Here is a 12,952-nt window from a genome sequence, read left to right on the forward strand (position 1 = left end):
AGGTGTCTGTGGTCCCCCCTTGGTGCCCAGTAGGTGCCCCAGTTGTGAGGAGACGCGAATTCCACGTCCTCCTAGTATGCCATCTTGACTCCGCCCCCTCTTTTATTTTTTTTATGGTAGCCATCCTAATGGATGTGAAGTGGTATCCCATTGTGGTTTTGATTTTCTTTTTTTTTTTTAAATTAATTATTTATTTATTTTTGGCTGCGTTTGGTCTTTGTTGCTGAATGGGGGCTATTCTTCATGGCGGTGCGTGGGCTTCTCATCACAGTGGCTTCTCTTTATTGCGGAGCCCCGGCTCTGGGCGCGCGGGCTGCTGTAGTTGTGGCACGTGGGCTCATTAATTGTGGCTTGTGGGCTCTAGAGCCAGGCTCAGTAGTTGTGACGCACAGGCTTAGTTGTTCTGCAGCATGTGGGATCTTCCCGGACCAGGGCTTGAACCTGTGTTCCCTGCCTTGGCAGGCGGATTCTTAGCCATTGCGCCACCAGGGAAGTCCCCTGTGGTTTTAATTTTCATTTTCCTAATTATTAGTGATGTTGAGCATCTTTTCATGTGCTTATTGGCCATTTGTATATCTTCTTTGGAGAAATATCTATTCTAGTACTTTGTCCATTTTTGAATCAGGTTTTTTTTTTTGTCCCCAAGTTTTAGTAGTTCTTTATATATTCTGGATATTAATGCCTTATCAGATATGTAATTTGCAAATATTTTCTCCCATTCTGTTGGTTGCCTTTTCACTGTGTTAATAGTGTCCTTTATTGCACAAAAGTTTTTCATTTTGATGAAGTCCAATTTGTCTATGTTTTCTTTTGCTACTTGTGCCTTTGATGTCTTATCCAAGAAAATCAGAGGCAAATCCAGTGTCATGAAGCCTGTTTTCTTCTCTCTATGCCATCTTGATCTACCCTCTAATAGCGGTTTCTATTTGTCTGCTAGTTAAACATAAATATCTATCTTTCCCCCACCCTGCCCTTGTCATGAGCATGACTGTTTAAAACCTGGCAATTTTGCTATCAATCCACAATATAGATACAGCTGCTCTCTGATGAAAGGCTAAGACAGTCTGGAGTAAGTTCTGAATGACCTTGATCTTAACCCTCATCACAGTGAAAGGGACTGGTGAAGAGTAGAGTAGGTGTTTTTGGAATCAAAAGGGCCTCACCCCAAATCTGCCTGCCTCTGCCACTGCTAGCTGGGTGGTTTGGGGCAACTTCTGCCTCTTTGAGCTTCAGTTTTTATTTTATTGTTTATGTTTAAAATGGGGATAATAATACCTACCTTGAGGTGCAGTTGTGGGAATGACAGATAATGTGTATACATGTCTGGCTCGTGGAAGCTGGAAGCCCTAATTATTAATTATTGCTGTGTTAGACTTGGTTGTCACCCAGTACATCTCCTCTACTTGACCACTAGCCCGTGAGCACCTCCGGGGACCAGTGTAGCACATCTTCATTTCTGGATCCCAACACTTGGTCCCAAGCCTAGTCAGTGGTAGGACCTCTGTAGGCCTTTGTTGAGTGAATGATTTGGAAGGTGAAAAAACATTCCTTTGCCGCCAGCCTGAAAGCCACATCCCTGTCATGGCATATGGGTGTGAACTTGTGGGTCTGAGGATTCACGTGCAACACATTCTTGCTCTTGGAATGTATTTCTTTCCACATATGGATGCCAAACGATGTCCAACTTTTCCTCTCTCCTCTTCACTGCTACTGTTTTTTGTCTACTTTCCAGGTGAAACTGATCCTGCATCCCAGAGGGAATTTTGGAAGAGGTTTCCGTGGAGGTGAGCACCAAGTGCCTGAATGGTTTTATTGCTGAAAGTCCTGAGTCTGGGAAACCTCTCAGTCTTGGAGTTTCCCTCAGAATGAAAAACAAGGGGAAGCTGACTGGCAGGTACACGGACAAGACAGAGATCTTTTGAATTCCCAACTTTATCAAAGTTTGGTTTGATAGATTCTGTACGGTTCGGTTAGGTTACATTGAATTTGGTACTTAGATATGGAGCAGGTCAGATTTTCGTTCTGGTTCCATTCAGATTTTTATTCTCTGTGCAGAGTAATACCATTGGCAACTTTAAAACAGTTACAGCGTGCAGTATTTCTTGACATGCTAAAGTGGCCAACATTGAGACTGAGGAAATACATGTATTAATTTTGGATCATAGTTACTTTTCTGAGCCTATTTTTGGACTGCAGTTTGCTGTCATCAACACCAAATCTTCCTCGGTGAAGTATTTTCTCAAAGACAAGTCTTTATGAGTAATCATCAGAGAAAGGAAGCAGGTTAATTTTACTTTGAAAACTCTGTTGGGTGCCAAAGCTGGTAGGATGTGCAAAAATACAGGCTTGAACTGTTTCAGAAATGGATTTTAAAAGAATTGTGGCTAATATTTTTCATCCCAGTGACTATTTCTGAGTTCAAATTTAGTGGAAGATGCTTATGATTACTTAACAGAAACATGTCAGACAGGTATTTTATATCCTGGTACGTTCTTTATGCTCTCTCACTGGGCCAGCAGACTCCATATATCTCGTTCCCACGGTCTAGACCCTCCCTAGTGTTGTCAGCCCACCATTGACAACGTCCAGTTTAAAACACAGATCTGAGTAAGTCATCCTCCTGCTTAAAAATCCTCACTAGCTATCCCACTTCTCCCAGGATAAAGCCCGAAGACATCCCAGGCTTGTGTGAGCTGATCCTCCGTTGAGCCTATAAGCTTGCTTCCTGGCCCTTTCATAGCCTTTTTAGAACCCTTCCCTTATTCACATAACAAAAAATTAGCCATTTCAATCTAAACAAGTTAGTGGCATTTAGTACACTTACAATGTTGTGCAACCACCGCTATGATCCAGTTTCAGAATATTTTCATCACCCCCAAAGGAAGCCATGTACACATTAAGTAGTCACTCCCTATTGCCCTTCCCCCAGCCCCTGGCAACCACCAACCTACTTTCTGTGTCCCTGGACTTATCTGTTCTGGACATTTCATATGTACAGAATCATTGTGTGGAATATTGAATGGAATCATGTATAATATATGACCTGTGTGTCTAGTTTCTTTTATATAATACAATATTTTTGAGGTTCCTTTGCATGGTGACAGTACAGTATTAGAAATTCATGCCTTTCTATGTTTGAATAATATTCTATGGTATAGATATAGCACATTCATCTGATGGTAGACATTTGGATTGTTTCCATTTTTTGGTTATTATGACTAGTGCATGCATGTATGTATATTTGCTTGAGTACCTGTTTTCAATTCTTTTGGATATATAGCTAGGAGTGGAATTGCTGGGTCATATAGTATTTCTATGTTTAATGTAGAAGAATTGCCAGACTGTTTTCTTCCCTTTTCTCTCATGTTTCTATAATACAATATATTCGAGAAAATTTCTACTGTAGTACAGTTATAAGATACCTTTAGTTATGACAGGCTGTATATGTATCTGACAGCAGGGATTAGGTCTTATTTATTTGTGAATCTCCAATACCCGGTACAGGGCTGCACAGAGAAGGTACTCAAAAAGTGTTTGTAGAATTGGATTGACTATAGAGGGGTAATATGCAGTTTTATCCTTGAGGAAGATGTGGTGTATGTGGTAAGGCTGTGAATATGAGTGATGGGCTAAGTGGAGATAGGGGGTGGGTGACGTGAAGAAGACCCTCCCAACTTCTTTGGACAAAGGGAAAGGAAGACCAGTGTGGTAGAACTAGTTATCCATAGACCTGGCTTCTATTGCTGGTTTGCCTTTAACTAACTCATTATAATTTTCCGAGAAGTTCAATTCTCCTCTTTGTCAAATGAAAAGATTGAATATTTTAGTGATATTCCATTTTTTGGGGTTTGTTTTAAGCAACGGGAACTGTTTTATTCATATGAACTCACTGGTGGAAGCCCAGTATGCCTTGGTGGGGGGAAGGGCAGAGTGCAGAGCAGGGCACAGACCAGAACACAGGGCAGCCCCTATCCCTGCAGCCCCAAGACCTTGGCAGGACTCTGAGACTCAAGGTCCCAGCACATTCAGTAGCTCTGAGAGACCTCTGTTCTAGAAAGATCAAGGAAGCATGAATGCACACAAGTACATATTATTCTGCAAAAAAAGAATTTTTTCCAAGCAATAGAGGGGAGCTTAAGGATTGAGACAGCAACTTCAATGGGAAAAGAACAAAAGATCTGATGAAAAATTACAGTGAGTAGTACATTTGGTTAAAAAGGGGGTCCCCAACCTCCTTGTCACCTCCTCATACTTAAAAAGAAAAGATGTTACAGGTTGACTTCATGAACAGAATTGTCAAACGTTTGTACTCTCCTAACTGAATGGATTCCCGCTCCATGAGAGCACTTCCTCTGCAAATGTCCTGCCTGGTATCATAGCTGAATGTGTCGTTGGGCAGGCCTGGTGTGGTCCTTACTTTCTGGGTTTCCTTTTTTTTTTTTCTCTCTCTCTCTCCTGGCAAAATGTCTTGAAAACATGACATTTACACTCCACCCTCATGTTATCTTTTCTCTCTAGTTCTTTGCTTTCGAACTAGCCTTGAACATCGTGAGGGTTAGCTGAGGCCCCCAGACCGCTTCCTGGCACGCCTATGGCATCAACAGGCCATAACCTTTCTCTCCACCGGATTGCTGCTGATGCTAGGCTTGCTTTGGTCTTGTTCAATTTTTTTATTTCTGCTGAAGCTCATTTTTAGGCAACACTTCTGAAAACATACTGCCTGAACCTCAAAATCTCTTCTATTTATTCAGGTTGAGGCACAGACGTTATTCAGGCACTGAGACCGAAGTTGGTTTACACGGATGTCTGAATTAGCCCCCAAACCATGTTGTTTTTATTGTGAATATCCCTACATGTCATCATAGAAACATAGTTCAAACAGTGTAACTGCAAACAGTATTCACATTCCACTATTAACCCTCTTGTTCATTTTTTTTTTTCATTTTTATGTGAGGCTCTTCTGGAAATTCTACAACTTCTTTTAAAACAGATTTTCTGGACAATGAGTGTCCCTTTTGGAGGTAGAGCCCTATTATAAAAATAGAAAGGAAATTCAGTTTCAATATCCCTCTGATTTTACTTGCTTAACAGTTGCTTTCACTCCAAAATGGGCATGAACGTAAACACTGCAGTAGTTTCACCATTTCTTTAAATGCTTTTTAAGAAAGAGAACTTACAGTTTTCCGGAGGATACCTGTATGACGTTAATCTCTCTCGCTCCGCCATGATGCTGTGGGACTAGTGGAGGATTGGATGCCATAATCCTTTAAATAGCACTTCAAAAATGATTTAGAAAAGCGAAAGTCTGTCTTGTAAACCCCAGAACTTGTCTCAGATCTTGCCTTGATCAACTTCCAAAGTATAATGCAACGTGATTATGTTCCTCTGGGGAAACCTGTGAAACAGGTCTTTGAGCTCCATTGGATGTGTCAGAGTTTTAATTGATTCTTTACCATGTCTCTGCCCCCCCAATAGTAGTGCTAAGGACAGGACGTGTTTTATGGGAACAGTCACCCAGAGCTTAATTTGTTGTTGCGTAGTAGACAAGACTATTTCCCAATGAAATTAAATCTGTTTTGTGCCCTGAGAGTTTCTTCCTGATCAAGTGTGGTCTGCTGATTATTGAGAGTGCAAACCTTGATAGCCTCCAATTAGCGCTGATACGATTCCAGGGAAAACTTACTCCCTGTTCCTTGCCAGTTATAGAAAAACATTTTGGTTGAAAAGAGGTGTGCCACAGAACTCTGTTCCTTGAGTTCATTTACTTTTCTCTTGCTTCTTGGATCACAAGACAGGGGTGAGCCACACGCCCTTATTACAAGCCATATAAAGTACCTCACATATATTATCTCATTTTGTCCTCATGATAACGTTGCAAAGAGGGCAGGCAAGTATCACTGTGCCCATTTTACAGGTAAGAAAACTGAGTCCCAAATAGCTTTGCAACTTACTTAAGGAACCACCAGTAATAAGCACCAAGTAAGGACTAGAAAGCAGATACTCTTTTTAGTAATTACCCTCTTTCTTGGACAGTAGCCAAGACTGCTCTACCTAGAGCTTACTGCAGTGGAATTTCTGCCCCCCAACACAATTCGTTTATTCATTCAATCAACAAACACTTGCAGTGAGTATGAATTTGGGACCTCAAAATTCAGATCTGCAAAACAAAGGTAGATTTATTTTTAAACTTCAAGTAAATTCTCTCTTGGGTCCTCATTCCTCCTGGTGGCAGAAACTTGTCAATTCTAGGTTTTCTCTGCCAGCTCAGGGAATTTCCCCCTCCTCCCTTTTCTTCTGTAGTTGTATATAAGTTCAGGCCATTGGAAGGTTTGTGTGTGTGTGTGTGTGTGTGTGTGTGTGTGTGTGTGTGTGTGTGTGTGAGTGTGTGACAGTGTGTGTGTCATGGAGATGGTAGATGCATATGGCCTTCGGGGGTCTTGTTACTCTGATTGCTGTTGAAATGTGTGGCGCATCTGGTCTTCCAACATTTGGAAGTATTTGGTAAATACTAGCACTTATTGCTATGTGATTTTTTAAAAACCCTGCTCTTGAGGCATCTGTAGAACTGCTGGCTTGCCTTCTTTCATCTAGCTTCTGTGTCCTCCTTGTAAGTATGAGAGACACTTGGCTGCCCTCCTGAGCTACTCTGAGGATTTAGGGGAATTTCATAGGACTGTCTCAGGCCTCTTGGTCTAGCCTTGTCATATGTCTTTTTTATTAAAAGCTTCTCTCTCCTACCCTATTGTGTGTGGGAGTGGGGAGAGGAGACTGTTTTCCCACCTCCTCAGGTATCACCTTGTGTGAGGCATAGATCTCCTCTACCCCTGGATCTACCAAACCAACCTGGGGTGTATCTCATTTCCCTGACTACACACATATCCCCTCACCCTGGCCTTACCCAAGGGAAGGAGGGAGGGTGGGGGGAGGGGCATAAACAGGGACATTCTCCATCATCCAAGTGTCTGCTCTGCTGTCCAATGCTCTCCTCTAGAGCAGGTAAATTTTACTTCCTCTGGGTCAGGGGGTGGGATGGAGGTGGGGAGGAAGGATTAGCCCAGCAAGTATTCATCCAAATTTATTATCTCTGCCAGGAGCTCAGCTTTTGAAGGTCAAAAGCTATGAGTTAACTATTTTTATTCTCTCTTCCTTGAAGCAGTAAAGGTGGAATGTCTTAGCTGTCTAGGCTGGGGGGCGAGCAATGGGGTACACATAACTCTGTGTGTGTGTGTGTGTGAGAGAGAGAGAGAGAGAGAGAGAGAGAGAGAGAGAGAGAGAGAAGCTGTTAATGCCTCATAATACTACCTTGAGTTTGGTCATTTTTGCTTAACATGTTCCAGATTCTCTGCCAGATGGGGAATATAGAGGTGAGCAGGCTATATCCCTTGCCTAAGATGTTTACAGCCTAGTGAGAAAGGCAGAGACAAGGAGGTTGGCCCTAAGGCGAGATGCAGGCTGAGAGTGGTGTGCAATATTTAAACCACCGTAGTGTGCTGGCTGATTGGAAAGATGTATAAGGTGCCACTGGTACCCTTTCCCGAAGACCCAAGCAAAGACTTTACAATTCTACAGTTTCCCTGTTATCCAAGCTATTTGGTGCTCACCGCTTTGGGTAACTGATCTGAACTAAGATGTAAGTGGAAAGCAAAAGGAAAATTAATAGTAAAACAATTATAATTTTGTATCTATGATCTCACAGGACCTTCTCCACCTCCGTGAGAGCTTGTAGGGTTATCTCCACGTGGCCCATATACAGCCAGCGTTACTTAATAGCATCTTCTAGGTACCACTGCAAGCTGAGAAACATTAATTTGGCATTATGAAATAATTTGAAGCCGGACCCAGCTTCCGGTTCTGGTGGGCATTTGTCTGTTGGCTGTTGTGCTACGTGTCTTTGGCTTGTGAGCGGATGGTGGGCAGGCATCATGGATCAGGTAATGCAGTTTGTTGAGCCAAGTTGGCAGTTTGTGAAGGACTCAATTCGGCTGGTTAAAAGATTCGCCAAACCTGATAGAAAAGAATTCCAGAAGATTGCCATGGCAACAGCAATAGTATTTGCTATAATGGGATTCACTGGCTTTTTTGTGAAATTGATCCATATTCCTATTAATAACATCATTGTTGGTGGCTGAATACCTTTGTAGAAAAGTGTTTTTCATCTTGTGGACTGGCGAACAAGTAAGGATTTGAGACGCTCATGGAGTAAAAATTTGCCTATATGTTTTGTGTTTTTCTTTCATTTTTTTTCTTCCAAGATGTTTTCTATTTGTAAATTAAAATAATTTCAAAACATATAAAAAGCAGTAATTTCAACTTTTACTTCTGTTTCTCAAAAAAGCCTAAAAGAGAGTATGTTCATTACATAGAGCAAATTCCCTCCTCTTCTTTCATCTTCTCTTTTCTCCTTCTCTCTCTTCCTCTTCCCTTCCTATTTGTCCTATCTGTCTGTCTGTCTATCTATCTATCTACCTATCTATCCATCCATCCAGCTATCCATCTATCATCATCTATCATCCATTCATCTGTCTCATGGCCAGCTTTGCTCTTTTCCCAGTCCAAATTCCCACCCCAGATCTCTCAACCTGAGCTGGCATAGTCTTTTGGAAAAAAAAATAAACATTTTCAACCATTTCCTGTTTTAGTTTCCTCTCTTGCTCTTTCTCCTTTTCTTTTTCCTCTCCTTCCAGTCTAGTAGCAACCTGTCCTTTTAAATACAAATCTAAATATTACTGTAGCTACATATTATAGATCTAGAAAAAAGTCTGGTGAAGACAGAACCATCCTTAGCGCACTGGGGGTGGAGGTCAGGGTGATGGGTTGATGGGAGAGGCAGAGGGAGAGCCAAGGAAGCAAAGACCAAACTCCTTAGTGGATGGAGAAGGTGATGTATTATTATTTGCAAGTCTATATTTTTGATCCCTGTCAAACTCTTTTACAGATGGAGAAACTGAGGCCTGGAGAATAAAATAAGCTGCCCAAGGTCGCACAGCTGGTAAGTGACAGAGCTGTGGTTTAAATCCAGATCTTTGACATTAAGTGTTCTTCCTACTCACAAGTGGAGTGAATTCCCGGTTTCGCCCATAATTCAAATGAGAGGAAAATTCAAATAACAAAGATTCTCTCCCCACCCCTCAAAAGTAGTAATGGAGAGGACAGTTAATGGAAAAAAGATGCCAGGTCTAGCATGAGAACTATGGTTTGTTGGTTCCTTGATATGGAGGTGGTAATGGCCACCCACTGCCAGAAGGGAGGCAAGAACCAGGAGAGGCAACAAGATGGAGGGAGCTGAAGGCCTTGTGAATTAACAGTATTGGAATTACATGGGTTCCGAAGTTTGTGTTTTAAGTGTCAGCCACAGGGAAACCTGAGAGATCTGGGTTACTGCTGAAGAAAAATATGTTACACAGTGAGACTAGAAAAACCCAGTACTGTTTCCTGATTACTGTATTGTATAGTACATGGACCTTTTAAAAACATTAAAACGTATAGCAGAAAGTGAGCAGCCCATGTAATACCCCAGCTCACACACCCATAAAAGTCATAAGAAAATCTTCATATTTTTTCTATACAAATACTAATATGGTGGTAAAATAGCAGGATATCATTCACAATCTGTATGAAATCTTGCAATCATATAGGTTCCTTTACCTGTACCCCTTTGTGTTATAGGTATTGTGGTGATTACATCTACATACATTGAAAACCCCATCAGACAACTCTGTCATTACTGCTTTAAACAGTCATACGTATTTTAAGGAGCTTAAGAGATGAAAATTAGTATCCATTTACTCAGATTTTTACCATTTTTGTTGTTTTTCTTTCATTCTTAAAGTTGCAAGTTTCTCTCTGGTATCAGTTTCCTTTCGCCTAAAGAATTTCCTTTAGCATGTATTTTAGAATCTGTCTACTGGTTACAAATTCTCTTAGATTTCCTTCATTTGAGAATGTCTTTATTTCACCACTTTCATTCCTGTAAGATATTTTCACTGGATATAGACTTCTGGGTTGACACTTGTTTTCTTTCAGCACTTTTAAAGATGTTCAACTGTCTTCTGGACTCCATGGTTTATGATGAGAAATCAGTAGTCATTTGAATTATCTTTCCTCTAAAAATAATGTGTTGTTTTCCTCTAGACTCTTTCAAGATTTTAAACTATTTTTTTCTTGGTACTTAATAGTTTTATTATGATGTGTCTGGGCATGGTTTTCTTTGACTTTATCTTGATTGGGCTTTACTGAGTTTCTTAGATCTGTAAATTGATGTCTTTCACCAAATTTGGGAAATTTGGGCCGTTATTTCTTCAAATGTTTTTATGTACCAATATCTATTATTCTGGGACGCCAATGGCATGAATGTTAAACATTTTGATCTTGTCCCACAGATCTCCATGGCTCTGTTCATTGTTTTTCAGTCTTTAGTCCCTCTATTATTTAGATTGGATAATTCCTATCCATCTGTTTTCAAGTTCACTGACTCTTACCTCTATCATGTCCATTCTGCTATTGAGTCCATCTAGTAAATCTTTTATTTCAGATTATATATTTTTCAGTTTTAAAATGTCCCTTTTAAAATATTTTCTATTTCTCTGCTGAGAATGTTTATCTTTTCATTCATTTCAAGACTATTCTCCTTTATCTTATGGACCATCGTTATGATAACTACTTTAACATCTTTGCCTGATAATTCCAACATCTGGATCATCTAGGAGTTGGCATCTTTTGTCTTTTCCCTTGAAATTTTCTTCTTTTGTGTATGCTGGGTAATTTTGGATTGTATTCTGAACATTTAAAATATTATGTCATGAGACTCTGTGACCTATTAAAACCCTCTGGCGAATGTTGATATTTATGTTTCAGCAGACCTTATTAGGTTCAGACTGCAAAATCTGTATCCCCTTCTGTGGGTGACTTTTCCAATGATAGTTTTCAAACTGTTGCTATGGTGTTTTGGGTCTGTCCCATGTTTGTGCTACTTAGGGGTTAATCTGAGACTTGAGTGGTGGTTTAAATCATAATTCAGTTCTCAAAGACTTTTCCATGGTGCTTTGTATCTGTCTTGTGCATTCACAGCTCAGAGTCAAGTCTGGGCCTTGTGTAGGTTTATACACAGAATTAGAAAATTCCTTTTTCTGGCTCTTTCCTCTCCAGGATTCTTCTCTGTGATCTAGCCCATAGAGGACTCATGATCCTCTGCTCAGAAAGATGGGGTTTTACTTAGGGTTTTATCTGTCTGTATCCTTGCTGCTATAGCACCCCTCCATGACTGGGACCCACCCTCAGGGCAAAGAAGCAAGAGAAAAAAAGAGAAAAAGAAAACAGGGATTCCTCACATACTTCTGAGAGTGCAGGGGCCTCTTTCCCCAATTATCCTCGTCAGAGAAACAGAGTTCCTATTGGAGTTTCAGCTGCCTGCACTGCCACCACACAGTTCCATGACTGGGGCTTGTCTTCAGATCAAACCTGGGGAGCTCATCCCTGGACAGGTTGCTGCTGTAATTGTTTACTTCCCTTCTTGTCTCTTCTGTTTACTTTTCAGAGTCCTCAGGTAGTTGCTTTTTATATCTTGTACATTGTTTTTAGTTGTAATTAGAGAGAGGTAGGCTATTGTGGGCTTCATCCATCTTGTGTGGCACCAGAAATTCTTATAATCCTTTTAAAGTTTCATCTTTTTACTTTTAAATCTTTGCTCCTTCTGGAATTAATTTTGATGTAAGGAGTAACGTACACTCTTATTGTTGTTATTATTATTATCCTAGGAAATCTTTGGTAGGTGAATAAATCAGGAGCCGTAGTGGGAAGACCATGGGATTAGCAGTTGCATCAGTCTGGGTTCAAGTGACTCCATCACTTACAAGTTCGTGACCTTGGGCATAACCTCCCTAATCTCAGCTTCCTCATCAGTACAGTAAGGATAATGACTAGTATCTGCTTCACAGAGTTGCTGTGAACATTAAATGAGATAATGCTAGTGAATTATTTTGCATGGGGTCTGGAACTTAGTAGGGGAATTAATAAATGTCAGTTATCGTGGCTATGATGATGGTGATAAGTATTGTTGTCATATAAGTAACAAGACAAAGTCATTACACTTGAGAGTCAGGTGCACTGAAGGCTTAGGGGGATGTTACTTAGTCACAGTACACATGTCAAATCATATAGAAAGCTGCTCTCTGTCCCAGAACATGTGTGAGGTCTGAATCAGTGACATGGATTTGAGTTTGTAGGATAAGGAAATGTGACTGGGAGATGGAGAATGTTGTAGGTAACACATTCATAGCTCCCTCAGTTAATGTTTGTAGACAAGGAGAATGAAGAATCCTACATTTTAGAAAATGGTGTTTTTCAAATTGGAATCAGAATCATCTGGTCTACTTGTTAAGATGCAGATTCTTGGGCCCCACTCCTGACCTAAGAAATTAGAACTGTGGGCAGGGCCTGGGAATATGCATTTAGCAGGCTCCCCAGGTAATTCTTTTTTTAAAATAAATAAACAAAGAAACAAATAATTAATTAATTTATTTATGGCTGTGTTGGGTCTTCGTTGCTGTGCGCAGGCTTTCTCTAGTTGCAGCGAGTGGGGGCTACTCTTTGTTGCTGTGTGTGGGCTTCTCATTGCAGTGGCTTCTCTTGCTGAGGAACACGGGCTCTAGGCACGTGGGCTTCAGTAGTTGCAGCATGCAGGCTCAGTAGTTGTGGCGCACGGGCTTAGTTGCTCCACGGCACGTGGGATCTTCCCAGACCAGGGCTCGAACCTGTGTCCCCTGCATTGGCAGGTGGTTTCTTAACCACTGCACCACCGGGGAAGTCCCAATGAAGATGTTTCTGGATGAGATTAACATTTGAATCAGTAGACTGAATAAAGCAGATTGCCCTCCCCAAAGTGGTGGGCATTATCTAATCTGCTGAAAGCCTGAACGGAACAAAAATGTGGAGTAAGGGAGAATTTGCTCTCTCT

At 41.0% G+C, this 12,952-nt stretch overlaps 2 protein-coding genes across 3 annotated transcripts in view; both read left to right on the forward strand.

Moving 5' to 3' along the window:
- The first annotated feature begins 1,724 nt into the window (after nt 1–1,724).
- Nucleotides 1,725–12,952, forward strand: part of PALM2AKAP2 (PALM2 and AKAP2 fusion) — a 619,204-nt gene continuing 607,976 nt past the window's right edge. For both annotated transcript variants that reach the window (XM_079926224.1, XM_079926225.1), the window contains exons 1-2: nt 1,725–1,784; nt 8,936–8,989. The gene's annotated coding sequence lies outside the window, so the exon portion shown is untranslated. The remainder of the gene's footprint in view (nt 1,785–8,935; nt 8,990–12,952) is intronic.
- On the forward strand, nt 7,915–8,191 carry LOC307189174 (protein transport protein Sec61 subunit gamma-like). The gene has a single exon (XM_079926974.1). The coding sequence runs from the start codon at nt 7,923–7,925 to the stop codon at nt 8,127–8,129; it is 207 nt and encodes a 68-aa protein (XP_079783100.1). The 5' UTR covers nt 7,915–7,922; the 3' UTR covers nt 8,130–8,191.

This window comes from Stenella coeruleoalba, assembly GCF_951394435.1.
Source record: "Stenella coeruleoalba genome assembly, chromosome: 7".
NCBI classification, from domain to species: Eukaryota; Metazoa; Chordata; class Mammalia; order Artiodactyla; family Delphinidae; genus Stenella; species Stenella coeruleoalba.

Bases quoted from the DNA above. Each gene is read 5' to 3' on its own strand.
- LOC307189174 (XM_079926974.1), top strand. From the start codon at position 7,923: ATGGATCAGGTAATGCAGTTTGTTGAGCCAAGTTGGCAGTTTGTGAAG.